The sequence below is a fragment of the Eumetopias jubatus genome, unplaced genomic scaffold (assembly GCF_037043125.1).
Source record: "Eumetopias jubatus isolate StellerSeaLion01/CBP00866 unplaced genomic scaffold, mEumJub1_p1.0 scaffold_3, whole genome shotgun sequence".
NCBI lineage: Eukaryota > Metazoa > Chordata > Mammalia > Carnivora > Otariidae > Eumetopias > Eumetopias jubatus.
Window position 1 is genome coordinate 3,985,159 of NW_028274809.1, and position 27,456 is coordinate 4,012,614.

At 47.4% G+C, this 27,456-nt stretch overlaps 1 protein-coding gene across 7 annotated transcripts in view; it reads right to left on the reverse strand.

Annotated features, from left to right (window-relative positions):
• Positions 1-4,884: 4,884 nt before the first annotated feature.
• The window catches only part of LRRFIP1 (LRR binding FLII interacting protein 1), an 81,069-nt gene continuing 58,497 nt past the window's right edge, over positions 4,885-27,456 (reverse strand). For 5 of the 7 annotated variants that reach the window (XM_088021473.1, XM_028105347.2, XM_028105338.2 and 2 more), the window contains 4 exons: positions 26,832-27,002; positions 24,896-24,988; positions 21,225-21,366; positions 15,923-18,913 (listed from right to left, as the gene is read on the reverse strand). In XM_088021473.1, coding sequence (XP_087877599.1) covers positions 17,220-18,913; positions 21,225-21,366; positions 24,896-24,988; positions 26,832-27,002 — 2,100 coding nt within the window. In that variant the 3' untranslated portion in view covers positions 15,923-17,219. Of the gene's footprint in view, positions 5,757-7,476; positions 7,582-8,679; positions 8,760-9,447; positions 9,566-11,092; positions 11,143-15,922; positions 18,914-21,224; positions 21,367-22,623; positions 22,717-24,895; positions 24,989-26,831; positions 27,003-27,456 lie in introns of those variants that run through there. The other 2 variants (XM_028105346.2, XM_088021474.1) reach the window with 2 other exon arrangements.

Below are 27,456 nucleotides of genomic sequence, written 5' to 3' on the forward strand. Positions count from 1 at the left end.
TTTTTGAGTCATTTGCGCTGTTGCAGTTACCTCTTCTGAAATGGGAGTTAGCAGCTTTAGCAGACTGGAATCACATTTTTCCCATGTATTTTGTTTTCACATTAATGCATTTATGGTTGCATTCTCCTGTTTTACTTTGCGAAATCTTAACTGTGCTAAATCTTGGGAAATTCTTTTTCTGGGTCTGGCTTTTTGTTTTATATTAGGTACACAGAAGCCAGGCATCTTTTTTATATTACCCCACAGACTGCCCAAACGGTTCATGGGAGGAGAGAACGATTGTTTTGTTCCTTTTATGTTCCTTTACCAAATTAGTACTAGATTTTTAAGATAGTAAATTAGGGACGCCCAGGTGGCTCAGTCGGTTAAACGTCCAACTCTTGATTTCGGCTTAGGTCGTGATCTCAGGGTCGTGAGATTGAGCCCTATGTTGAGCTCTGCGCTGGGCGTGGAGCCTGCTTGGGATTCTCTCTCTGCCTCTGCCCCTCCCCCCCATGACTCATGCTCTTTCTCTTAAAAAAAGAAAAAGCAAATTAAAATATTTTGATATGGAAATATTAAACCACATGATCTTAAACCCCACTTAGTAAAATCACAGTAGGTGAGGAACTACTGGTCTCAGTAGCTACAAAATCCCAGGCTGGCTGAGGCAGGTTGAGAAAATCCACACAGGCTTGAGCCAAGAAGCAAAGGTGGCTTTGCCCTGGGGTAACTTATAAGAGAAAAGCTCAGGCAGCAGAAAATCTCAGCACACCTGAATTGGGGAGGGGGCAACAATTTGTTCAATGTAGAAGAGAGTCAGACGGGGTGCCGTCTTCAAAAGGCAGAGCTCAGGGGACTCCATGCATGCCCATGACGGTGGTGACGGGCCCAGAATCTAGCTGTGAGGGGTAAACACAAACCTAAAGAACCCTCCTCCCTTATCTTGGCCACCCACACCTAAATACAGAATACGTATCCCTTGAGATTTAGGGAGTTCTTTTAACATTCTTGGACCCAGTGCCAACGTGGGGTGGTGTCCCCACACAAAATACCAAGCAATTTTTGGACACCAGCAGGTGTGAACTCAATTCTGACACGATCTACCTGGAGATAGCATGAGATTCCACAGGTTAAGGGTTTCGTCGTACAAGACTATCCCCCCGCCCCGCTACCCCACCCCCGACCCAGAAGATGCCAGTTGCAATTCCAGGCTGTCCCTTGTGCTATAGACTGGAGATTCCAATGGCCTCCTTCGTAGGTCCAGTTAATTTGCTAGAGTGGCTCGTAGAACTCAGGGAAACACTGATTTACATTGACCAGCTTATTAAAGGATGTGATAAAGGATATAAGTCAACAGCCAGATGAAGAGATCTATAGGGTGAGGTCCTGAACAAAGGAACTTCTGTCCTTGTGGAGCTTGGGGCCTAGGTTGGTGGCACATGGAAGTGTTCTTGCTCTCCAAATGTGGAAGATCTCCAAAAAGGAGAAAGGACCCAAAAGCCTCCTCTTGGGTTTTCATGGAGGCTTCGTTACATAGTCATGATTGACTAGGTCATTGGCCATTGGCTGATTCAACCTTCAGTCCCTCTTCTCTCCCTAGAGGTCACGGGTGGCACCGGCATTTCCAACCCTCTAGTCACATAACTGGTCCTCCTGGCAATCAGCCCCTGGCCTTGGATGGGGCCCCAAAGTCACCTTTATTAATAATAAGACACGTGTTTCACCCTATGACTCTGAGGCACTTTCAGGTAAGGTGGATGAAGACCAAACACATATAAGAAATACATTTTGGTCATCTGAATGGCCATGTCTATATTTCTTATAAATCATTATATCACAGGAGCATTAATCTAAGGCTTCAGATGTTTCTAGTTCAGGTCTCTTTCCCCAAGTCTGTGGTGTTCTTATTCCATGCCACCCACGGTATAGGCAATTGCAAAGGGAGACACCCAGCCACGGTCAGTGCCACTCCATTCAGGACTAGCAGAGCCTACTTAGCATTCAGTGCTCCTGGGGACAGAGTAGGAGCCATCTGGCAAGTGGTGACGGGGGCTATTCTGATAGAGAGGGGAAAGGAGCAAGCAGTGGGTGTTGGGAACCAGCCATACCAAGAGATCACACCAGCCAGGAAAGGCAGTGTGGAGGCAAATGTGGGGCTGGGACTTGGGACAACTGCCTGGTTCTTGAGAGATCGGGAGCTGGATGGAAACCTAGTCCTGGGAGGCTCTTGGGCACAGGGGCAGGGTCCCCGACCACTGAGCTGGGGTCCTCTAGATCCTCAAGTATCTCCATACCCAGGTGGGGATGAGGCTGCAGGTGCAGGGAACCAGGCAGGTCCGTAGACAGCAGCTCACGTGCAAATACCAGAAAGGCAGGTGCACACATGTGCCACATCTGGCCTGGCCATTTGTAGAAACACACCAGATGCTTATGCCCCAGTCTGAAAATTGGAACCTGGCTGTCTCCACCTGGCACTTCCCCACCCCCATCCCATGCTGCCCTCTTCTGTGATTATCTGCGTGTGTGGCCATTCTCTTCCTCAGGGCCACCTTCTTAAGGTGGGCATTCGTCTGGTGCTCCCATGAGCTCAGTGCTGTGCAAAGCAGAAATCCATAGTTGCTAAATAACCTAAAATTTCAAAAATATCAACAGTAAGTTTTGATTCTTTAGTTTACATTTCAGACGATCAGAATGGGATGTCAAAAATGAACAATGGAAAATAGCACCTCACCGCAGTTCTGAACTGCGTTTAATTTACGTTATCTACTGGTATTGTCCATTTATAATATCTTTTTAATGGGTTTCTCCGTGTCCTAAATGTCCTAAATGCCACTTTGTTTCTAAAAATGAGAGCAGTTTGTAGGAAACATCCAATAGGCATCTTGGTCCAGGTTTTCCACTACCTCTTTTCTTCTCGTTTTCTAATTCAGGGGAACGCAATGGTTCTCGGCGGGGGCGGCGGAGGGGTGGTGGCGCTTACACCCGGCAATGTCTGAAATACCGGTGTTTGTCATGGCTGGGGGTTGGGCCTACCTGCATCTGGTGGGCAGAGGCCAGGGATGCTGTTCAACATCCTCTGATGCACAGGACAGCCATCCAGCAACCACGGATGATCCCGCCCCGGGTGTCAGCAGTATGTGGTTGAGAAATTCAGGGATGAGAAAAGCCAGCAACAAATTCCCTATAGCCTTATCTGAGAAAACTCATATTCTATGAAATAAATTTAAAGATCATGTTCTGTCTTCCTCTGGATTTGGAAGTGTGTGTAAAATGGATTTGCTACTTCTGTAAAGATTGGTGGGAAAGGTAGAGACTAAAGGTCTGACTTCTTTGGAGCCAAAGATTGGGGCAGGCCATTTGGGGCAGGTGAGCCCAGCAGCCCCTCCTCTAACCAGTGGTGGCGAGACTTGCAGCCTGTTAACTCCTTGGGCTCTGGCCTCCTCATCTTGTAACCTTACAGGGCTTTAGTGAAAATATGTATCTAACTGTCAGGCATGTCTGAGCACTCTGTGTATTTGCTTTTAGTATTCTCTGTGATCTCTAGATAGGGAGGTTGTGCTGGTTAAACGTGTTTGTGTGCAGATGTTGTGGAAGAAATCTTAAGGATAAGACAAGGAAGGGGTCATCTCCTTTTTGCCAGCTGGCCCACTACGGTCAGAAGACGGTGCTGAGAGGGGCCCTGCAAGAAGCAGGAGCTTCCCTTCCTGGTTCCTTCTTGTTCACGCGCAGCCTGTGGTGTGAACGTGTGCGACCCGGGGGTGCCCACCCTCCAGCAAAGTTTGCTCCCCAGTCCTGGCCCCTGGTCTCCTGCCTGCCGGTGTCGGCCCCTGGCACCCTGTGACTTGTCTGTCCCCTCGCGGGTGGTGGCCCCGTGCCTTCTAGTGAGGTCTCAGTCCCAATTTGTCCTCTCTTTGGGTACTCTCCCTCAACTCTAAGGCATTCTTTAGAGTTCTCTTCCATCCTTTTCTCTGTAGCTAATTCCCTGTGGGTTGATCGCTCCCTGTATTAAATTTCTCCTGCTCAAATTACTGGTAGTTTCTGTTGTTGGACTGGACGCTTGCATTCTTGAAAGAACTTGGAACGCTTAATGCTCCTGAGGTAGAACTTCAAACTTAGAAGTCTTTTGAAACCAATGTGTTTTGACAAACCTTAGGTAAATATAAAAACCACGTTGCTGTGGAGAGTTGGCACTTCCATGGGATTAACGGAAGAGTAGGTTTCTGTATTAAAAAACACTGGTCTTGAATACAGCAGCTACAACACGTCTGTGGGCACCAACATGTGGATGGGGATTGGATGATCTTATCTATGGCATGCACAGGAAGGAGATCTGAATCATAAACTGTCCTTGGCACCAGGAGACACGAACTCCTCTTGTGCCCAGTGAAATGTTGCCTTGTGTATCCTGGGACCCAGACGGTGCTGGGGGACAGACCCTCATGACTTCGAGCACTATGTTGGGAGCGCTGTCTCAATGGTATATCATGTCCCCCACACCAGCATTCTCCCAAGTGTCAACATAAGGTATACTTTCGGGTGATACTGTCTGGCTAATATCCTGAAAAGCTGGCCTGCTTAACCAAGCCAGCTTGAAGCACAGCATCCACAAGGAGGAACTAGAAATCAGTAAGTAGTCAAATTTTCTGTTTTGCCCCTGAAGATCATGTAGTTGGACTTTAGTGTGTAACTTCCTCGGTTTGCTTTATAGTCTAAGACTCTTATAAGTGCACTCACTATTTGTTCATTGTGAATATATATATATATATATATTTTTTTTAACCAAGGAAAGAGGGTAAACTGATTTGATATACTTAAAAAAATAGAGATGACTCAAAACGTACAGAACAATGAATATGGAATAGAGATCTTTAGGAGTGGGGAAAGAAATAAAAACCACGTTGCTAAAATCTTTCAGCATTTCATTTTTTAATTGTTCTAATAGTACATTCTTTAAAAGGAGTTCACAACTTCAAGTCCAAGTAGAAGGGTTACATAGTGCGAATGGAAAAGCTGTCATTTTCAGGGGGGCTACTGGCTAATTACCCTGGAAAAAAGTGTTCTTAGGGTTGAACTGATGCAAAAATCCCTTAGAAAAGCTTCATTTGTTGCCTGTAAAGAGTCTTCTTAAGGTCACTTTTACTTCCAGACCATCCCCTTGTTTCTAGTGAAAGAGTTTTGCTTGGTAATGGCTTGTGGTTCCACAGTGTTTTGTGTATGAAAAGCGTAGACTAAGAGATACTACCGAAGTCGCTCAAATTGTAGATTCTGCCCCCAAAGGAAGTCCCGACACTGTAACACGTCCCCTCAGTTTTCAGCAAGACACGTGAAAAGAAAACTCAAGTCCCATTTTAGTCTTTACCTAGATTGCCATGTTCAGTGGCGTCGCGGGGCTGCCGTGCCGTGGGACACGCAGCTCCCGTGGGCCCGGTGTGCTTGTTAAATACCCGCGGGTCCGGGGTGGCGGCCCCAGCCTGGGTCGGGGTGGGGGGCGGGGTCCGCAGTCAGAGAGGCATCTGGTGGCTGCTGGGGCCGCGGCTGAGCCAAGCGCTCACGGGGCGCTCTTAGAAGCAGGGGACCTAGCAGCACTCCCGGACAGTAACAGAGGCAAGCCCACGACACCATGCTCTCCATCCGCCGGCCGGGTTCCTGTGCAGACCTGGTGCTCACTGCTGAGACAAGAGCGCACTCCTATTTGCTTTCATTTTCTCCAGACGCTTCACTAAGTGGCCGTTGCTCACCTCAAGCTCTTCCGTCTTGTCCAGTGCACAGCGCAGCTGGAAACAGACGAAAGGCAGCTTTGAGGAACGTGCTTCCTCCCCACATTAAAGGATTGCCAAGATTCCCTCCTGCAAAAGACAGAGCCTGGACCCACCGAGCTCCCAGAAGTGCACGCATCCCTATGTGCGGGCACACACATATTTCTTAACTACTCCTTAAGGGGTACAAGGCACAAGATTCTGGCCTCAGGAGTGACTAGGCAACCCTCCTCCTCTGAAACAACTTGACCCCAGACATGGCACAGTCTTGGGGGTCCTGATGGTCTCACGAAACACAAGTGAGGCAAACAGATAAGAGCTGAACCCCAGCCAGTTGGAGGAGTTGGTCCCCAAGGCGTGGGCAACCGGGAGCAAGGTTTCTACAACCAGAAACCAAAGTGGGACTGGCTGAGGCCAAGACGGCCACACCCCGGAGCCAGGCCCCCAGAGCCTGGGAGTCAGAGTGGAGGCGACACCAGCAGGGAGCCATCTGGCCCAACAGGCAGCAGGCCGGAGCGCAGGTGCCCTAAGGTGGGGGTGCAACAGCCCCGTGGTTGTGGAGACATGCACCATCAGAAGAGTCTGCGGCTCTGCTTCTGATCCAAAGCCCTCAGGGAGGGTGGCTGGGGTCCTGGAACAGGTTAGTCTCCCTGCACCCCTTGTCACTAGCAGAGGCAGAGGCAAACCCTCTTTGCAGGAAATTTCCCCAAGTCAGGCCTGGAGTGCTCCTGCAAATCAAAGTCAAGCATCACTACTTCACGAGACACCAAATGCATGAAGGACAAGCCATCTGAGCCAGCAACAGAATAGAGCCTCCAGGACTGACACGTGTCAGTCCTCGGATGGACGTGAAAAACGGAACAGCTGTGTATGACATCTTTAAAGAAATAAGGGTACCTCGGGGCACCTGGGTGGCTCAGTCGGTTGGGCATCTGCCTTCAGCTCAGGTCATGATCCCAGGGTCCTGGGATCGAGCTCCGCATTGGGCTCCCTGCTCGGCAGGGAGTCTGCTTCTCCCTCTACCCCTCTCCCCTGCTCATGATCTCTGTCTCTCTCTCTCAAATAAATAAATAAAATCTTGAAAAAAAAAAAAAAGAAAGAAGGATACAGTTAACAAAGAAGCGTACACGACCATACACCAAGCAACCATCGGGAATGAATACACTTCAAAAAGACGAAGGACGAACAGGAAGATCTACCAGCAGAGCAGTAAGGAGCAGGGAAGGACAGGTGACTAAGAGATACGGGGGCTGCAGGGAGAGGGTCTGACTGCCTCGGGTTAGAGCCCCAGAGGGGAAGGGGAGAGACCAGGGGAGATGAATACTTAAGGAGGTCACGGGTGAAAATTTTCTAAACTTGATTTAGAAATAGACTTCATGGATCCAAGAAACACCATACATCCTGAGCACAACAAACAGCAATAAACCTGCATAGGACACATCAGGGTGAAGCAGCGGAAGATCAAAGACAAAAAAGAACTTGAGAGAACCAGGAGAGAAGAGGCCACCTGCAAAGGCCCTGGTGAGAAGGACAGACTCTGGGCGGCCCCACGGCCACCATCCCGGGGGAGGCCTGGGATTCAGCCCCAGGCTCCCCGGGGCATTGGCTCCGCCCCTGGGGGGTGGCTTGGCACCAGGCCCCAAACAGTCCCGGGTGGGAGCAGGGGCAGATGCTCCCTCTGCTGCCAGGTAGACCATCATTTCCCATTCTTTCCCTGCAAACGGCCTAGAAAATTTACCTCTCTTTGGAGTTTCCGTTTTTCAGCCTTAAGTTCATCTTCTATTTTTTCGGCATTTTCAGCAGCCGATTTATAACGTGATACTTGACTCTCTAACCTTATTACCTAAAAGGAAGGGAAACATCATATGTGTAAATTAACAGGCCTGTTTTCTTTCTCCAGTTGCTTTATCACATGTGGGATCAAAGGGTGAGGTTCATCAAATGGGAGGACAGACCATGCAAACCGGTATGATCTAGCCCCGTGGGCTACTGTGTAGGTTCTAGCCAAGTGAGCAGTTCTGAGCAGCCTACTGCTGCCAGTTGTGAGGGCCGCATCCCTCCCTGACCCTAGTCTAAACTCGTGGCTCCCACAGGGCTGCCATCGCTCCCCGACGTGGGGCCATTCTGCAGGAGAAGGTAGGTCGAGGCAGAACGATGCTGTGGGCAAAGGTTTAGCCAGGACCTCAGCTCCTGTCCAGTCTCTCCTGGGGCAGCATGGTGGGGAGGAAGCAGGGGAGAAGGAAAGGCCAGGAACTAGTGGAGAGAGGAAAAGAAGGAGCCTTGGGGATGGCATTCCACGGCCAGGCCTGCGACGCGGGACAGGAAGAGCCAAAACCCACCGGAGACTTTCAGTCCGCTGAGACCAAAAGCGTGCTTCCTAAACTCATCCCGTCCCAGGCGTGCTATTCTCATTTGTTTCCTCAAAAACTTCCCAAAGCGAGAGCCACAGGGACCCATTAACTGCGAGGGGAAGAGTACTGATACTGACTTCATCTCTCCCTTGGCTGAGGACGCAGCTTGCCCCAGATCGGCCCAACGTGCTAGAGGCATAAATACCCCCAATCTAGAAACCCGGTTGGGAAAGAAAGGCAGAAAATGCAGGCAAGAGGGATGGCCCCACATGAAGTGCTTTTTAACTAAATAATTTTTAAAGAACCACATTTTTAACCCCCTCCCTCATCCCCCCGCCCAGCCACATTAGTGATTTTCCACAACCAGCCATCGTTTATAAAGGGTTAGTACCCAGTATGACAACCCGGATCCTCCCAGTGATCTCTCCTTCCCTACTTTCTCTCTGCAGGAGATACACGGAGGGCCCTTTCTGGTTCTGTAAATCTCTGCTCCTCTTTGTGCTCAGCCTTTCAGGGTGAGTTCTAGCAAGTACAAGTCAGTTAATCATCGCTTTCACTGCCCGTTATTGCTTAAAAGTGCACACACATACATTTTGTTCTAATGCGGTTATCTCTTGCTCAGATTTTGCAAGTTTAAATTTGAGGTCGCTGATCTGTCTGTTGGCATCCCCTAAAGGTTGAAAGAGAAGGAAAATTTGTTAAGCTCTTGGGCTTTTAAAATGTTAAAACAATAATTCCTGGGATCCAAGCCCCTACTGCGTACTTGGCATGCAAATCTGGAAGTTCTGGCCTGTGGCCCCACCAGGGGGGTGGGGTGTGTGTGTGGGGGGTGGGGGCTGAAGCTGAGAGAGGAGAAGGCACTCTCTCGCTCCATGTGCCCGGGCTGAGCAAGTAAGCGCCAGGCAGGAAAGCCCCTCCGGAGCACAGAACACAAAGACGTGGTCGGGGGAGGAGAAGGGGGGAGGCTGCAGGTAATTTTATCTCCCTTTAAGCCTCTTTCTAGTTTACTTGTTTGGAAAATACCTTCTAATTTTTCCATACAATCAGTTGATCACAAGGCAGTGGTATCCAGCATGGAAAACGCCGTTTCTCACAGCGCATCCTATGGTGGCAACTTGGTGCACGTTTTGGGGCACCTGCTCTAGTCCTGAGGCTCAGACAAGACCTCCTCGCTCTGCCCACCTGCCCATCCCTTTCAATCCCACACAGAAACATCTTTGCACTGTTGTGCTCAAGGGCTTTGGGGGCCAAGGGGAACGCCAGGCGTTCTTTGCCATGGTGTTTTTTTCTCCTGTAGCCCAAGTATAATACACACAGGACACTTAAAGGTTTACTTGTACACAAGGAGGGACATTTACTTTGCAGATCCATTACATGCATGTCTGTCCCGTTTTCTAAGACATCACTTCCAGGGTGCAGGTTGTCTAGCTTGCCATTCTTCTGTCTCTCTTCCAGCTGTCCTTTGAGTTTCTTAATCTGAAAACACCCACCAATAAAATACGTGAATTTCTCTATTCTAAATGAGGCCGGAAGTTGAGCGTAGAGCCTATGACACAGGAAGCGGTGTGTAGAGGAAAAACCAACACCCCATAAATACAATCAGATGTTGCTGTGGAGTTATTTCGTGGGTCTCCAAGGTACCAAAGAGATAGGAGTTATGTAATTCAGCACAAGAAAAATGTAGTAAATGGTTACAATGCACCAGCCACCACAGGGAGTCTCTCACCTTTAATAACCAATCCAAATAAAGAGATGAACAACCTTCGGCCAGTTGGTACTCTTCTCAGGAAGTAATAGCATAATGGGTGAAAATGGAATTGTATTCACCGTATCAGGCAGAAATTATTTTGTTACTCTGGGTGAAAAGTTATTTCTAAGTTTGAAATTCCTCTTGAATTCAGGAGGAGATGGTACATAACATGCTTTAAACGTTTATCTCAGAGTTAGTCAGTGCACTAGTCACCTTTGAGTTATTCACTTAGAAGCCGGGCAGGGTCTTCTGGAGGCTTCCAGGCCCAAAAGTAGTGTCCTCGAGGGCCTAGCTGAGTTGTGTGCTCCCTCACAGAGCCCATGCTCAGGGAGCTGGCTTCTGCAGGGCTCTGCTCTCCCTGGTAGTCAGCAGCCACGACTGTAGGAAGTTCCACTGTCTGATGGGCAGTCTCCCAGCCCTTGTCCTGTTAACCTCCGACCTCTGTGGACCCTGTGGAAGCCCCCGCCCCCCAACAGCCAGCACAAAGCAGAGCAGAGCCCCAGGCACATACTGCCCACTAGTATGCCACGCTGCTCTAAGGAAATACGTACAGAATTAGGATGGATACGTGTTTTTAAAAGATCACAGGAACCTCAATGCGGCTACCACATTGAGTGCTTTCCCCAATTTTGAGAGCAGCCTTCAGCGGAACTGTAAGCAGTATGGCAAAATATCTTTGATTAGGCTTATGAAGGAGACTGGGAGGAATTGAGTTTCCTTAGAAAGTGACTGTGGAAGGACTGAGTAACTACCCTGCACATAAAAAGACCAAACAGGACAGCCGGTTAGTGTTTCTGGAGGTGGAAGAACGTGACGAAGGGGAACCACAAGTAAAACCACTTTGATCAGCTGCAACAAGGAAATACCTTCTGGAAAGAGGTGCTGATCACTGAGGGATCCCAAGACCGACTTCCCTGAGCCAGCGGCAGTCAGAGACCTGGTGTCTGGAGTAACTCAGTAAAGCTCCTGCCTCTCCACGGTTATTCTAGCCCCTTCTAAGTAAATGCTGGTTTTAGGCGGCAAATGGCATAGAGCGAACCACATTCGGTTCCATGGCCTCGAGTCTTTGGGACACCCTCTCTGAACCTCACGTGACTTACGATGATAGAACTAGTAAGGACACAGGTTGGCTTGGTAATTGCTTTCAGGCATAACGCGTTAGGGTTTTCCCGATAAAGCAAGAAGTTAAGTATGGGAAGGTTCTCGGGCTCAGGTGCTGCTCAGGGAACTCATAAAGTAATAAAATGATTTACCTGTTCCAATAAGCATTCCCGTTCATCAACAAGCTTTTTCAACCTAATATCTAAAGAAACCAGAAAGATAGAGGTTGAGGTGAATCCACGTAGTGCACCGTTCGGCAGCATGCTAAATCGAAGAGTGAGCATTCAGGTTAGTGAAACTAATGATGAAGGTATTATACACGTACCACAGCGAATGAGGCCACACACAGGGCTGGGGGAGGTGTCAGCCGAGGGAGGGTGGGTTGGGTCAACCTCCCACAACATGCTTATCTCGTCAGGGGCAGCATCCGGCTGCATGCAAACAGGCTAGTCTTCTACTTTGGGTTAGCATGCAAGGGCTCTAGGGCCAAACCACACTGCAACACAAGATCTCACAGGATTCATAGTTTAACATCATTAGCAAGGTACAAACACACGGAGCATCGCGATCGGTATCAACGGCATTTTCATTATCCTTGACTTCCCAAGGTCACTTCCCAGAAGAATGGATCTTTCTTTTTTTCTCAGAGACTCCCCAGTGCCACAGCTTTGACTATACGTTTACAAATCAGAGGTCTGCGGACAACACATCCGCTCCCCTGCTCGTGCAGAGCAGGTATTGTCCGGAGAGATGCAGTAACGCTGTGGGTTTCTGTCACCCCTGCCACCCAGACATGGAAGAGTGTCATACACAGAAGCCTTTCAAAATCCCCCGGACATTTCTCTGAAGGGGTGTCGAGTGATGTAATCTGTAGAGTACAGAGGAGGAAACCAAAGCCTGGGGAGGGGTGCAGTTTAGGGGTGTGAGCAAAACCCTACACCAGTTTAAAGGCCAAATCAGGAAGATGTGGCGGTGACAGCGATGCTGATGGGTACTGCAGGGTCACGCTGTGCCAGGCACGCCCGAGCAGCTGCGCCTTCACCCACACAGCCCTACAGGTGCGCCCTGCTACTTTATCTCTCTTCCACAGGCGAGGGCCCACACCTCTAACCACTGCACTCCTCTATTGCTCCAGATCTAAACCCAGACCCTGGAGTCGGAGCTGGACTCCTGGCCCGAGACCCTTTCTCCTGAGGGCACTGTGCTTTCACTCGGCGCAGCTTTGATTCACTGTGTGAGAAAGGAAATAAATAATCCGTATAAAATGCACTTGTTTTCATCTAAACAATCACCTATCTACATTCTCATCCAAGTTACATGCTTTCTCTAATTGTTCTTCCAAGCACCCTACGTTATTTTGAAAGGCACAACCACAAAATAAACTAAACCAGAAATGTCAAGCATAACATAAGATAAATTTATGATCCTCTGGAGTTCCCTTTTAATTTACACAAATTGCTTCCAATAGTTTATTCTTTCTCTTCTACAAGCCCATCCAACACTGAAACATCAATGTCATAAGCCCAGCTCTTTATTCAATATTACTTTTTATTTTATCTTATATTCTCTATACAAAACCCGTAGGCATCCTAAGCAGCAATGGGTATGTCAGAAAGTGATCTTGAATCTCATCTATCTGTTGTACAATTTTATTATTATAGAGCTTCTGTTATAGCCTGGATAGCAAGGACAAATAAATGTTAAGATAGAAGAATGGAGCTGGCCAACAAACACAAAACAAGGGTAACATGGCCTTCACTCGTATGGGGAGAATATGAAAAACACAGAAGTGAAATTTTAAGGGAGAAAAGTTTTACAGCAGAACTGGAGAGGAAGTTTAAACTACATCGTTTGAAAGGAATGGAAAAAAAGAAAGCGAATTAATTGGCTAGGAAGAAAACGGGCACTACTTTTGTAGTTTTAAAAATCACCAAGTCTGATTTGTGGAGCGCACAGCCGCTCATCATCGAGATGCTGACTGCATTCCTTCCCCAGAGCGCTGCAGACCTACCATTGCCCTGCATTTAGAAAGTTCCACTGCTCATCGCTGGCCTATAATCCCCGATGATAAACAGACATAAACTATTCATTTAAGGCCACAATTGCAGTGCTGAGAAACAAGGCAGGGGAGAACATGAAGTCACAGTGTCTCAAATTTAGAGTTTTCTCTTATACGGAGAAGAAGTCAAAATGAGTTGGCTATGAAAGGATTTCAATTTTTTAAAAGTCTGTTTTTTCTGGGTTAAATTCCAATAAACGTTCTGGAACACATGTCCAGAGGCCCGTGAAATGAGATGCACTTATAGTGGCGAGGTCTGAGGACAGTCCCCGGGGGCAGACAGCGCAAGCAGCTTTGAAATTCTCTGAGCCCCTGTTCTCCTTGGTCTTTCTTCTGGCCTGTACCTTGTCACCTCACCTGTCCAGGGACAGCAAGGTCAACCCCCAGCAACGACCCCAATCACTAAGGACTCCCTCTCTCTGCACTGCTTTACCTGGATCTGGCCCACAGCCCTGGAGGGCAGGTTCCAACTCCATTTTCAGAGAGCAAATGAGACACAGTGCGGGTGAGTAGCTGGCTCGTAATAACACCCCCTCAGGAGCAGAATTTTCATTTTGTGGGTTAATTTCAGCCATCGTGGGCCTCGGGCTTCCTCTCCCAAGGCAGAGGAAAATCACCTCCTCTCCATATTGAAAAGATAGTGAGGGGGAAGCCGAGGTCTCTCAAGGAATCCACTCCCGCCTTGCACTGACTTTGTCTGATTATAATCCATGTGGGCTGTTTTCATCATCCCTGGGGCCAGCCTCCCACGCCAGGAGAGCACCTCCTTCCTGCAAAAGGCAGAAGAGGGACAGGGTTTTTCTCCTATTTACAGGGCGCAGGAGGTGTGTACAGATGGGTACTGTTTATGTCAGCCACCGCTGAAGCCGTTCACATCTTGAAAAATATATATGCAAAATATGTATATATGTAAATAATATGTGTAAAAATATATGTAAATACTATGTAAATAATGTATAAAAAATATAAGGGGCATTGGATAGGGTAAAAGGGAAAGAGTGATGGGCGCCTGGGTGGCTCAGATGGGTAAGCGTCTGCCTTCGGCTCAGGTCATGATCTCAGGGTCCTGGGATCAAGTCCCGCATCGGGCTCCCTGCTCAGCTGGGAACCTGCTTCTCCTTCTGTCTCTCTCTCTGTCTCTGTCTCTTATGAATAAATAAATAAAATCTCTGAAAAGAAAAAAAGGGCAAGAGTGAGGGTTCTTTCTCCTGAAAGACAAAGTTTTCTCTATATGATCATCACACTGATTAAGCATGTATTCTAACGTAACGTAGGCACGAACACCCCTTCCTTTTTTTCCGGAGCCTGGACATTTGGTACGAATCTCACTGCTGTGTTCCCCTGTTTCCATGGCATGCTGTTCAAGGTGGTCTCCTAGGAAAGGGGTCTACCGTAGAAAACAGGAACCCCAAACTGCATAAACCCCCAGGACTAGCACTCCAGGGTCCTAGTGGTAGTAGAGATTTTAATGTTCAGGTCATTAGGTTTTCCGTTCGCTGGAAACACTAAACATTAGTAGAAAGTACTCAGTGCAATACAACTCATTTCTAAAAACGCCCGAAAAACATGTTATTGCTTCTCCACCTTTGTATATTATCAAAGAACCTCTAATTCAAAATTTTGTTGCCTTAAACTATTTTCTACGTACACCCATGATTATAATTAATTATACTTTTGAAGGAAGTACACTTTATATACAGTGGCTATGTTCTGGTTTGGGGCTGGAAGACATCCCTTTTTGATTAAGGTATCAGTGATGAACATTTTCCTCTGCTCCGTATGGGACTGAAACGTCAGGGGCCTTGGTTCCTCTGGGGATGTGGCTGATAGGTAGCCTTTCGATCCTCTTGAGTCTGAATCTTTTGACACTGCATCTTTCCAAATTGCCTTATACACCTCTGTGCCTTCTTCACCTGAACATCCCTAAGGTCCTACCCACTTCTTGGTAACTTGAGGGCCTTCCCGTGGACATCAGTTACTGCTACAATGTCACGTCTCCCTTGGCGCAGGGTAACTGATGCTCACAGTGGAGCCTCTTAGATTATCAAGAAATGGCTTGGCTGTTTAGAATCCTTTTTTTTTTTTTGCTCATTTCCTGATTCTCAGCTCTCCACTTCCACTAGAAGCTGGGTCCCTTCCGCTCGTCCACTGGCACAGTGCCTTCCAGATATGAAGTGATCAAAACGTCTATTACTTAAATGGATGCGTGAATAATCGAGACGCCTGGACAGCTGACATGAGGGGTATGAAGTGTGCCACAATGTCCTTAAATGTGCTGTTACGTAACAGAGGAAAAGACCTTAAAATGGGTTGATGATCTCACCGTCCAGTGAGCTGGGTTACTGAATCATCTCCCCAGGGGCCTCTGAAAGTAGGAATGAGAGCTCTTTCTGACGCCCATTCCAGGCTGAGTGCGCTTTGCTAAAGTTAGAGGCATCTGCTGCCCCCTTTCAAGGGCCTTTGCAGCCCTCGGGCTGGAGACTCTCCAGCAAGCCTTGTGGTTTTCCACTCCCGTGGCCCAAGTGGGGGTGTATCAGTCCCCCTGCTTCAGGACGCTGACATGGGAGGGATCAATGCTTACTTGCCAATTTCACCATATCCTTCACAGCATTCTTAGAATTGGCACACGTGAGCAGAGCACCAGAATGGAGAGCCTTCTTCGCTGGGGCTCCTCACCGGAACCACAGACCACAGGATATTCTATGAGGGAAGACCTTCCCAGTTCTCCCCAGGAGGGCACAACACTAGCCCCGGTCTAGGTACCAGGAGAGACGTTCATTCATTACTGACGAAGTAATGAGTCTTTCACACAACACAGATTGGGAATTAGCAGCCTGGAAGTAGGCGCTACTTTGAAGATAATAATCATGTAGAACAGGAGCCACAGCCGAAGTCAAGTAGCCCAAAGAGTGGAATCACAGGCTTGTGAAATTATAAAATGTTTTTATTTCAATTACATAATAACACTTATGCTTACCTCAGATTTTATTGAGGTTTTGGTCTTTTTTGCATTCAATTATACCTTGTAACAGTGACATGAATTCATATAATCTTATAAAGTGTCAACAGCATTCATAATGTACAGTCCTTTGTGATTTTAGTATTTTACAATTGTTTTTTTTATTCAACTTTACAACTATTTTAAAAAATGCTTCCTTGTACAGAAAATATGTATTTCCTTCAGGAAGACCAAATCAAGAATTTTCCAATAATATATTGAGATAAAACAAATGAAAATATTTATACCAAAATGCCAAAAGTGATCCAACTATTTAAAATATCCTGTTATAGTTCAATTAGCAGTTTGCACAAGAATGGTACCTTTTGTATTTTTCTTTCGAATATAAGACAAATAGAAAGAGGAGTAATTTAAGAGTTAAAAAAATAAATTTTAGAAATGGTCCCCCTGCACAAAAACTGCATTAGGAAGTGCAATTTCAACGTATGTCTCTTCCAGAAACAAATTAAAAAATTTTTTTTTGTATAAAATGACTCTGGTACATAATCAGCATGAAGTGAAGTCAAAATCTACAAAATAAATTCAGGTATCACCAACAATGAGATCAAAAGTATGGGTTTGAGATAAAATACTTATATATGAGGTAAAGGGAATTAAGATGTCCCAGTGCTTTAAGATACTTATTTCTTATCCCTACCATGATTAATTACTGTCCTAAGGTGCAAATCTTATCACTCAGTGATCTATACACTATTGGGTCATTTACCTCCTTTTAAAATAAAATACCGTATAGATTATAACGTACACATCAAAATCAAATATGAAAGGACATATATTTGAATGAAGACACATTAACTTAAATATCAACTATACTCACAAATCTCAGAATGCCATTTGGTCATTTCAATCGGGTGCTGGTGTATTTGGTCAAGAATATCAGCCTAAGGCAAATGCTAAAGAGCTTCATTCGGATTGTAAGCAGAAACACGCAGTGTCTATTGTCTGACACGCCGGAATGTTCTCCATTAGGACTCCTACTGATTACAGGTGTGTCTTTCTTTCTAATCTGGGTGATAACCTTAATGGGGAAGAATACGTCTAGAAGTAACAGTCTATAACTCAACGTGGTGGATAGCTCGGTAGCTGACTGTCCTATGGTGCATCTATCTCAATGTGGAACGTTTTAGGAACCTCACCCGTGGAGAGAGCAGACGAGCCTCTGGCAGCTGGGCTTCATGTGCGGTCCTTGGCCCCTGTCCACTTACGACATGGTACAGTCTTCCTTGCTTCTGCCCTTCTCGCTTTCGCCTCTCAGCTCGTCCCTGCCTTCTGAAGTGGAGGCTCCCAGCTCCCCTGTGGGTGCTAAGTCATCGTTTTCTATGACCTTTTTGACTTCCTGACTGGGCCCCCCTGCCATCTCATGCTGCTCTGTACTTCCTGTTTGAGGGGCACCATCACCGGCCTTGGAGGGACCTTCACTCTCCGGCAGGGCACCGCTGGGCACCACTCCACTCCCCGGTTCGGGAGGACCGCCGGGAGCGGCGCCATCTTCTAGGACAGCCTCCTCTAAATCCTTATCACTGGCACTCGTGCCTGATGATGGGGTTGTGTCACCCCCCACACCTAATGTGCCCCCGTCAGCTGTTTCTCCCCCCGCCTTAGCGTTTACATCATTATCTTCTCGGTTAAGTTTTTTATCCAACTCAATTCTAGGATTTTCTGGACAATCAACATTTTCACCACTTCCTGCTACGCTTTTCTCTTCTGGACTTTCAGTTACCTCATTTTGTGCTTCTACAACTGGTTTTTTGTCGGTAAGAGCTACTTGCTTGTCGTCCTTCACCTCACTTAAATCTGAGTTCTGAAATGTTAACTCTTTCTTAGCATCTTTAAGGGTTTCTACAGGCACCGGTGTTTTTTTCTTCTTGTTTTTCTTCTTGTTCTTTGTCTTCTTCTGTGACGAATCCAGTGCCTCTCCCTGTTGGTCATTCTTTTCTTCCTTGGGTTCTTTCACATCTAGGGGCTCGCTTTCGGCATCTGCCACAGCAGGACCTGCTGCTCCCCGCAAACTGCTTTCTGCCTCTGGACAACGAGGAATGTTCTGCACTTCTGTCTGGGTTGGCTTCTCATCCCTCAACCCCCTTTCCTCCTCCTCCTTTTCGTCATTCTCCCCACCTACTGCTGTGCTCGGGGGCTCCTGGGGCTCAGCAGCTTCCTGCTTGGGGAGCTCTTTGTCTAGGTCCTGCCCTGCGCTTGGGTCCAGCTCCGCGGGGGCTTCTACAGCACACTCTTCATCAGGACTCACGTGGTCATCGCTGTAGGTTGGAGGGCCGGAGGCTTCTGTGCCCACCTGCTCCCCGAGCCCCGTTAGCCCTGCCTCCACCACGTCCTCTGTGGGGCTCCCACCTTGCTCCCCAGTGTCTGCGCTGCCCAGCCCTCTGACTTCAGATGGTTGCAGAGAGGCAGATTCTTGACATGGCTTTGTGCTACCCTCTCCCAAGTGGGTTTTCAAGTCTTCCTGGTTTTCTGCAGATTCTTTACTGTGGTTTTTGATATCCAAGGCATCGTAACTGTCCTGCCCAGTCCCGGGACCTGGGATTTCACCATCACGCAAACATTCAGACTGCTCAAGGGAAGCCCCAGTCCTATCATCTGGTGTGTTTATGACCTCATTGGACTCAACCTGCTCTGTATTTTCAAGGAAGGAAGCGTTCTCTAGGATCTGGTTTTGAGCCTGCTCCTCATTTGTGGCATCTGCTAATACTCCTAGGGAGGGGGCACTGTCTTCAGAGGCTTTCTGGTCCTTGGCATTTCCACCAGGATGGAACACCTCTGTGTCCATACACTCCTGTGCGGGGTCCTCTTTGTGCTGTTCTTGCTCAGTATTCTGCAAGATTTCTTTTTTCCCCACATTCTCCACAATTTCACTTTTCACCTCCACTTCACTGGCTCTTCCTAAAAGACCATTGAGAAAATTGAAGGGACCCCATGATGTGGTGACCACTTAACATACATTACAGCGTAAACACACGTTCTCTCTCCCACCCGACCCCATTCCTAAGGAGAGAGAGTCATCAAAGAATCACACGGAACAGAAGCCTTGGCCAGGTCTGTGCGGCAAATCAGTCATTAAATCAGCCAGCATTCGATGCGCGGAGGCCACCGCCACCATCTCGAAGGTGAGAGTGGCTGCTGGTGCCGTCCGGTGTGAACTGGTTTTCAAAAAGTGCAGTTAAGTTTTAACAAATAGAGCTCTGGATCAGGCAGCCAAACAATCCAAAATAATGGGTTTAGGAACGACCTAAAGTTCGTTTCTAAATGCACAGCTGGACAACTCACACTTCTTTGCCTGTCAAACTGCACTGTGCGTCACATAGGCCTAAAACCACCTTCAAGAAATTTTTAAAAGAAACCTTCACTCCACCTTAAGAAACTCAGCCTCAAGGTCAATCTCAAGGAAGATACTAACCTGAAATAGCTCATGTGAGGTGAAAAGAAATCCACCCCCCACCATCTAATCACTGTGTTCCTGAGAAAGTAGCCTGGTGCCCTAAACTCCTCTGCTCCATCCCCACAGGGTCTGGCGGGAGGGCCAGCAGGTGGCAACTGCTTACGATCAAGATGACCACTTAATCAATAATAAGTTATTCATCCACTGAAGAAGTACAAACTAAGAACATGCTACGACTTTGGAATGGAGGCTTATGTTTTAGATTCTCCAAACAAACCAACCGCCGGCATATCAGATGCCATGTTGTTGAAAGTCAAAGCCTGATAATTTTATTACACCGTGGTCTCCACAGGTGGGTGCACTTACCCCAGAGAAAATGGGAGAAGTAGCAGGGCTTCTAGTTAGTTTTGCTTCACCCTTTAAAGATGTCTGTCAGTGAATATGTTTTATAACACACACTTTGTATTGATGAATAGTATGTGTATATATAAATTAAAAATACACGTATTGGAAAGTTCCCACAATTCTTTACTGATAGGGATATGTGATCAAAAAACATTTGGACACCACTTACGAAAGTGATATTTCTGGTTCTTTAAGGGTTGGTTTCGTAACGGTTAACAAAGATTTATAAAACGTATGTTTGAACAAGAGCAACATGATCAAATTCCTAGCTGCTCACACAGTTTATATACAGGTAGGATGAAAACCAATCAATTTATCGTCTTTCAGTAACTTTTAAGCAATTGAAAGCGCCGTGTCCCTTTAGGAATCATCGAGATAATGAGGTACATCTCCCTATGAAGCAAGTCCTGAGAAGCTGCGGCCTACAGGTTTCTACATTTCCATAAATAAAAAAAAAAATAAGGTGAAAGCTTCTATATGGAAATTAAGAGACACGGGGTCTGAGCACATTCCAGCCTCACTGTAGAAAGCAGGAATGCAATGGGTAATGAGGGACAAGGGAGCCTTACCTGCCGGCTGCAACTCCAGGCTGCACTCCGGATTCAGAAGGCTTATTTTATCCAAAAGCCAAATATTATGACCAATATTAATCGGTGAATCTTTTCAGATATTTGCAAATTGTATCAAGTATTCTTACAATTTACTGGATTCCCCAATTTATATTCCTCCCGAAGCAAAAACTGACGGACAAAGGAACATCACCTCTGACGAAGGGGAAGGCACCCCTTCCACCCTGCCCACACTCCCCACCGGGGGCTGCCTGTCCGCCTCGCCCCTCCCCCCGCCCCCCCAGCCCAGGGCCACTGAGCGGTAGCCTGAGAATGGCACCCAAGACATACTCTGTCACAAGCCATCTTCTGTCCACGGCACCTCACACCCTCAAAACACTTCATGGTGTGTGTAGGATGTGCAGTGTTGGCTTCGAACCAGGGTTAACTATCTTACTTTACAGCCTCTGCTATTCTGATCTTTGGAAATGTCCGTAACGGAGTAAGTTAGGAAGCCATCCTCGGCCCGTGGCTGAGGAGAACCAACTAGCACTGTCAGAACTGTCCCTTAATTTCTGAGACAATTCTCCTTGCATTCACAGTTTCACGTGGTGGCTTTGAGAAGCAAGAGAAATGTATTCCTTAGCCATCGGTGGGGAGCACTGCACAGAGATGCACACCAGACAACACGCGTGGGTGATCACATCGTGTGGCAAGGGCACTCCCCAGAAGTGGCAGGACGCATGGCATGCTGTGTGAGTGTTAATTGATCAGTGATGATTACGTCAATTCTAATAATGCACGGAGGGTGAATTGATGCGGACTAGAGGATGAAAAGACCCAAAGGAAGGTGAGCACTTACCTAGCGTCCCATCCCCTGCCGTCCTGAGGGCGTTTAACTCTTCTTTCGTTATCTTGGAAGGACGTTGGTGTCCGACGTCATTTAGAGTGTCTGAAGTCTCTCCATTGGTAGCTAGCTCTGAATTTAGGACTATTCCATGTTTCTGGGAACAAAAACAGACTCGTAATACTGACTGATACTAGGTTAAACTCTATTTTATTAATAATAATGAAAAGGAAGTTATTTTTCCTGAAGTTGGAACAGAATCAGAGAAGTGGTAGACACCACACTCGTCAGTGTCCTCTCAACACACACAAATCTGGGATGTCTTCCGCCACGCTCCAATCCACATCTCAATGGGCTGGTGATGAGACACTATTAACATGCATCCTTTTTAACCGGAGGTAAGGGCCTGCAGGCCGCCACACGGTACTGCAGCAGGCAAATCACCGCAAAGTGACCTCACTTTTAAAACCCTGGTTGCATTCTTTAAAAAGAGAGACCGAGATAAAGAAAGAGATACATGTGTGTTCTGGAAGGAATAAACACAACTTATGTTACAGAAGGAATACAGAAGCGGCTAGAATGTTTGGTATCTTCAAGGGAAATATAATTCGTCCTCACTACACTGTGAAACACTCTAGAAACAGTCACACTTCACATGGATCACGGACTCACTTGCTACCCCCGTGCTTGCAGCTCTCTCCTTGAGCTTGGAGGAGGCCCCAGCGCCAGGCTCACAGCCCTGGGAGAAGCGTGATAGGAACCTCTCCCCCTGGTTGACTGCTCTGGCCTTGACCCCTGATAATGAGCAGCTGACCCTGATCTGTTTCCACTGATGATCTCAGAATTTGCCATGGCCATACCCCCTCTTTTCAACACTGTCTCCAACGATGTTGATAACCCACCCCGAGCCCGTTTTCCTTCACTCGGTGTCCAGCCAGCAGCTGAAGACCCCTTGACATGGTGCAAACAGGACGTGGAACGTTCCTCAACCCACGGGGTCTCAAAGTCTAATTAGTGTGAGCCTCCCCCACGCCACCAACCAGTTGGAGAAGTCCTTAAATTTGAGCCTTTAATATAAAGAAACATACACATTGTCTAACTTGGAGTAATGTCCTGGAGAATTTATCAATGGGTATGAGAAAAAAATGTAAGCAGTATATAAAAAATTCTTGGAAATCAGAGTGGCTTTCAAGATCAGATATGCTTGTGAACATCTAAAGGGAACGGGCAGACCCGACCAAACCTACGTTCATTCATTTCACGGGTCTCTTCGGTGTCAGTTAACCGAAGATTTGAATTGATTAACAGAACTCAAATCAATGAACACAACTAATTAACACCAGTACACACACACAGTCATTCTTGAGAACATGGATTTTTTTTTTTTTTTTTAAACTATGCTTTGGCTTCATACCTTTAATTCCTCTTGCAGTATGACTACTTCTTCTCTAAGATCATCTCGGTCACTCCTTATGGAATCAAAGAACTCTTTCTGCCTCTCTAAAGCCTGAGTGTGAGCAGAGCAAAGAGAGAGAGAAGTTTGCGTGGGTGAGCAGGTGACTGAAACGAGAACAAGGAGGGTCCCACTACGTAGAACACTGCCAGAGTTAAAGCACTGTGTAGAGGCGCTTCAAGACACAGACAAGAGGCAAATACTAAGCTTCTCATGAATTTGTGGCAGCCAAGGAACGTTCCCTCCTGCCGCCTTAAAGGCACTAAGAGGCCGCTGTATGTGCACAGCTTTCTAGCGCGGTGAGAGAATGGACACAAGCCATGCACCCATTCAAATGAGAGAGAAACGCGGAATAAGAAGAAATGCGTAAGAAACCCCAAGTGATGACTTAAGACTCTTTTTCTACATTGATTCTTGGTGTTCGCTGTCGCAGACGAACATAAAGTAGTGCTAAGGCAAACACACGTGCGCACGCTTGCCAAGTCCTAAATGAGGGTGGATGGGGATACAGAAGGGAAAACCAGCACAGCCTCCCGCGGCACAAGCACGACGCTGGGCCCCAACACCTGGAGATCCGCATCAGAGCGGTGCGGGATGGGCTGCTGTGTTTTGGAAGCCATTTGTCACTGGGAAGCATGGCGGTTACTCTAAGTGGGCTCCGGTCTTCCTACTCGTCACTCCTAAAGGCAGGTGGGCTGTGGTTGCTTTTCTTGTTAAAGGAGAGGGGCCTGGGGTCTCCACGGGGACAGGTCAAGGGGGGAACACACGGGCACAGCACCTGCCACCTTGCAGCTTCCTCAAATGCCTTCAAGAAAGGCCCAGGCCACACCGGACAGAGAATCCGAGAGGCCCGAGCCTCCCCATGTCCCACCTGCCCTAGGGTGCCTCCCTCACTCCTTGTAGCTCAGGCTGCTGCTGGCCCGCTCGGTGCAGGCTCAGAACCCAGTTAGCGTCAACAAGGTGCCCACACCATGTCGGAAGTGCACTTCAAGTTCAGAGTTACTGTCAGCTTGAGTAAACGAGTGTATTCTCCGTATTATCAGTTCTGTGTCACGTGGGGGTGCATGCATGCTCACACAAGCGTTTCTGCATCTGCTAGTGGACTGCCCCTTTGAACAGTTTCACAGACTCGGGAGTCCTACCCCTATCTTCTTGTCTTTCCACTCTATTGTTTCCTGAAGATCAGAAATCTCCCTGATATAACTCGCCTGCTTCTGCTGTAGCTGTCGGATTTCCTGAGGAATAGGAACAGATAGAAAGAAAGCAGATAAAGGGTTAAGCAGGAAGACAAAGTGCAGGGCTCGATAATCCGATAATCCAAGAGCGGTGACTGCCGGTGAGCCCACAGACACGTGTGGAGGAGGTACCAGCCCCACTTCCTGCGTTAGCCCGGATTCGCCTCTCAACGCTGGAACCTCTTCCTTGGCCTTAGCCTCCAGCGGCCAGAGAAGCGGGCAGAGACCCTGCCTGGGGCACATTCTTACTTACAGGCACTAGTTCAAGTTCTGATCGAGTTCAAAAGTTAGAACCAACCCTGTATCAGTTTCCTACTGCTAAGGTCACAAGGTGCCATTAAGTCAGTGGCTTAAAAACAACGCGAATTTATTCTCTTACAGTTCTGGAACTCAGAAGTCCAAAATAAGTCAATGAGTCTGATGCACTAGAATCAAGGTGTGGGCAGGTCTGGATTCTCTTCTGGAAGCGCTAGGGGAGAACCCATGCCCTCCCCGCCTTTTTTTTTTTTTTTTTTTTGGCTTCCAGAAGCCACCGCATTCTTTGGCTCTTGGCCCCTTCCTCACGTGGGACCAGCCTTGCTACCCCCCTCCCCCCCACCGGACCTCCTCCTGCTACCTCTCTCGCCTCCCAGCATAAGGACCCTGTGATGACAGTGGGCCCCCAGATAATTTAGGGTCACTCCCCATCACAAGGCCCTTCACTGCACCACACCTGCAACGTCCCTTCTGGTGTGTAAGGTGCCACATCCGAGGTCCTGGGGATTGGGACCTGGACATCTCAGGGGGCCATCATTCTGTCGGCCATGCCTCCCAAAACAAACACAAAGTCCCCCCAAAGAATGAGAATCTTCACCAATGAAAGGAACCATTTTCCTTAAGTGAGGCATGGAGAATTAGCCTAAACTCTCAATTTTCGAGGAAATGGTTAACTTTTGTAATGAACTCCCCAAATACTCCTAAGACACAGAAGGAAGAGCAAACGAGGGAGCGCCACTCACCTCCAGCAACTCTTCCCGCCGCTTCAAGGCCTCCTTCGCTTCGGCAAACTGGAACTGCAGGATGCTGTGGGCATGCTTTTCCCTCTCAAACTCCTACACGGGAGGGAAAGAACATGGACACGGTGACGGAACCACACTTTCTTTCAAGGTCACGTCCCCACGACTTACGCTGACCTTGGAACAAACTACCTATTACCACATCATCACAATTTTCAAGGCCTTTTTAGCAACACGAGCCCACTCCTCTGGACTCTCTGATTTCCTGTAAACTTCCCTGTGGACCTGATGCATCAGACAGGTGCTCCCTGAATCTTTCCAGGACGGCAGGGCCTGGCGGGGTGGGGAGGGGGGCCCTCTCCATGGGGGCCGTCTGTGCGGGGGGCCTGGAGGAGGCAGCTCTGTGAAGGACTTCGGTTGGAACTAGCCCTGATTTCGAAATCTGACAATGAATACTCTTTAGGATAAAAAGGGAGGTAAATAGGGTCTCCTTTGGTAAGCTTATCTTATTAAGTGGATGGCCAACCCTGTACCCCGGCGCCCCCACTCCAGGGACAAAAGCACAGTACTGCACAATCCATGAGGATGGTCTGGTACCCAGCCGTTTAGGACAGCAGGGTGTATACCTGCCAGGTCAGTCAGGGGGTTAACCTGGAAGGGACGTGACCTTCGCTTCTCACCCTGGCCTCACCTGCTCACCCACTTTCTGAACTTCGAGGGTGACCGGTCCCCTCCTAGCTGTGACAAGGGCCTGCCTATTGGGCTCTGCTTGGTCCCTGTTCCCCCGCTTGGGACAACATTCCAGGATCATCCAAATTCTCTGGAATTAGACTTGGGGGTTCTTGGTCTACTTCCTGATGCCTGATTGAGGACATCCTAGGGGTGTTTAGGATGCATCAGAGTACCCTCCCCACAGTGGGGTCCACAGTGAGCATCTGCTCCTATGACTGTATAACCTACGTCATCATCGGGTCTCATGGGAAACTCCTCCTTTGTTTCAGAGTTTAGTTCTCAGGAACTTCATAAGTAAAATTCTTCTTTAGCTCCTAAATTCTATAGCCGTCAAAGAAGGAGACCTTTGAGTTGTTAATGGCACCTTGGTTTTAACCCTTTGGGATTTAGGGGATAAAGCCCGTTTAAAAAAAAAAAAAAGTGACACAAATTAGGTTTTCTGTTTACCTCAGCAACTCTGAAAAATTGGACAATATCCTAGGGTTTGACAGACCAACTAATTCCTAAAACTGAAAAACAAGTATTCCTTGCTTTATATCCCACAAAGAACATCTAATTAGTCTTTTGTCATTGATTTCAACATAGGCTCAGACTTCTTGCTGCTATCATAACAACTTAATTTAGCTTTAATGAAGGTATGTAACTCTTAAATGGAATAAAATAAATGAATATATTTGTAACTGGCTATCTCTCGATGCTGTTAAAAGATAACAAAATAAAAATCCAGAAATGTATCTTAACAGGAAATTATTTTTTTTTAAAAAAGATATTATTAAGTCATCTCTACACCCAACGTGGGGCTCAAGTGTATGACTCCGAGATCAAGAGTTGCCTGGTCTACTGGCTGAGCCAGCCGGGTGCTCCGACAGGAAAATCCTGAAGCACCCGATTATGTCCATCCGAACACGCTGGTTCTCTGTAGGCTTGGTTTTTCCTGGTTACAACTTTATCTTACATACAAAACACAATGTTCTACCAGTAAAACTGTCTCCAGTTTACAGAGTGAAATTGTGCATATTAATATTTCAAAGCCCTCTACAAAGAGCATGGCATTTTTATTCACAGATGTTCGGGTTTCCTGGACAAGTGGAGAACTGGTATCTACACACAGACACGCACACACATACACACCCCCCCCCACAGACACGCCGTATGCCACACACACACACACTCCCCACCCACTGTTTTCTCTCACACTGGTGCTTACTTTGTTTTTCTCATCATACTGCCGCCTGGACTCAGCCAGCTGCTCTTCAAGCTCCAGCAACATATCCTTTAGGGTATCGACCTGGTACAGGAAGTTCGTCTTTTCATTGTCCAGCTGAGCATTGGAAACCATAGCCTTCTTATATTTCTCTTCAACTTCTGCTAATGAGTCCTGCAGAAACCGTGTCATGTTTTTGAAATTGTATAAGAGAACAAAAACAGAGATTAGCTCAGTGCTCTTTGAAGAAAATAAAAAAAAAAAAAAAAACCAAAAAACTAGCCCTATTTTTAGACTTTATTTCTTAGGGCAAATGGATCAGAATAAGAAACACACGATAATTTCAAATGCACAGAAATTCCCCCCTTTCAATGGGGTCAAGTCGGTTATTAACCACTCAGAATATTAGTTATTAACTTAGAAAGTTAGTTCTTAATTGTATCTGGGAAGAAGACGGCTTCCATGGCCATCAGCACAAGGGAGACACGTGACGGGGAGGCTCTGGGCCTGACCCCGTGACCTGACCGCGGGACTCGGTGGCGCCCGTTGTAGCAGCTTGGGCCGTTTGACAGGTTTCGGAAGTAGTCCCTCAGGAAATGTGACCAGAACCCCAGCAAGAGCCAGTGAG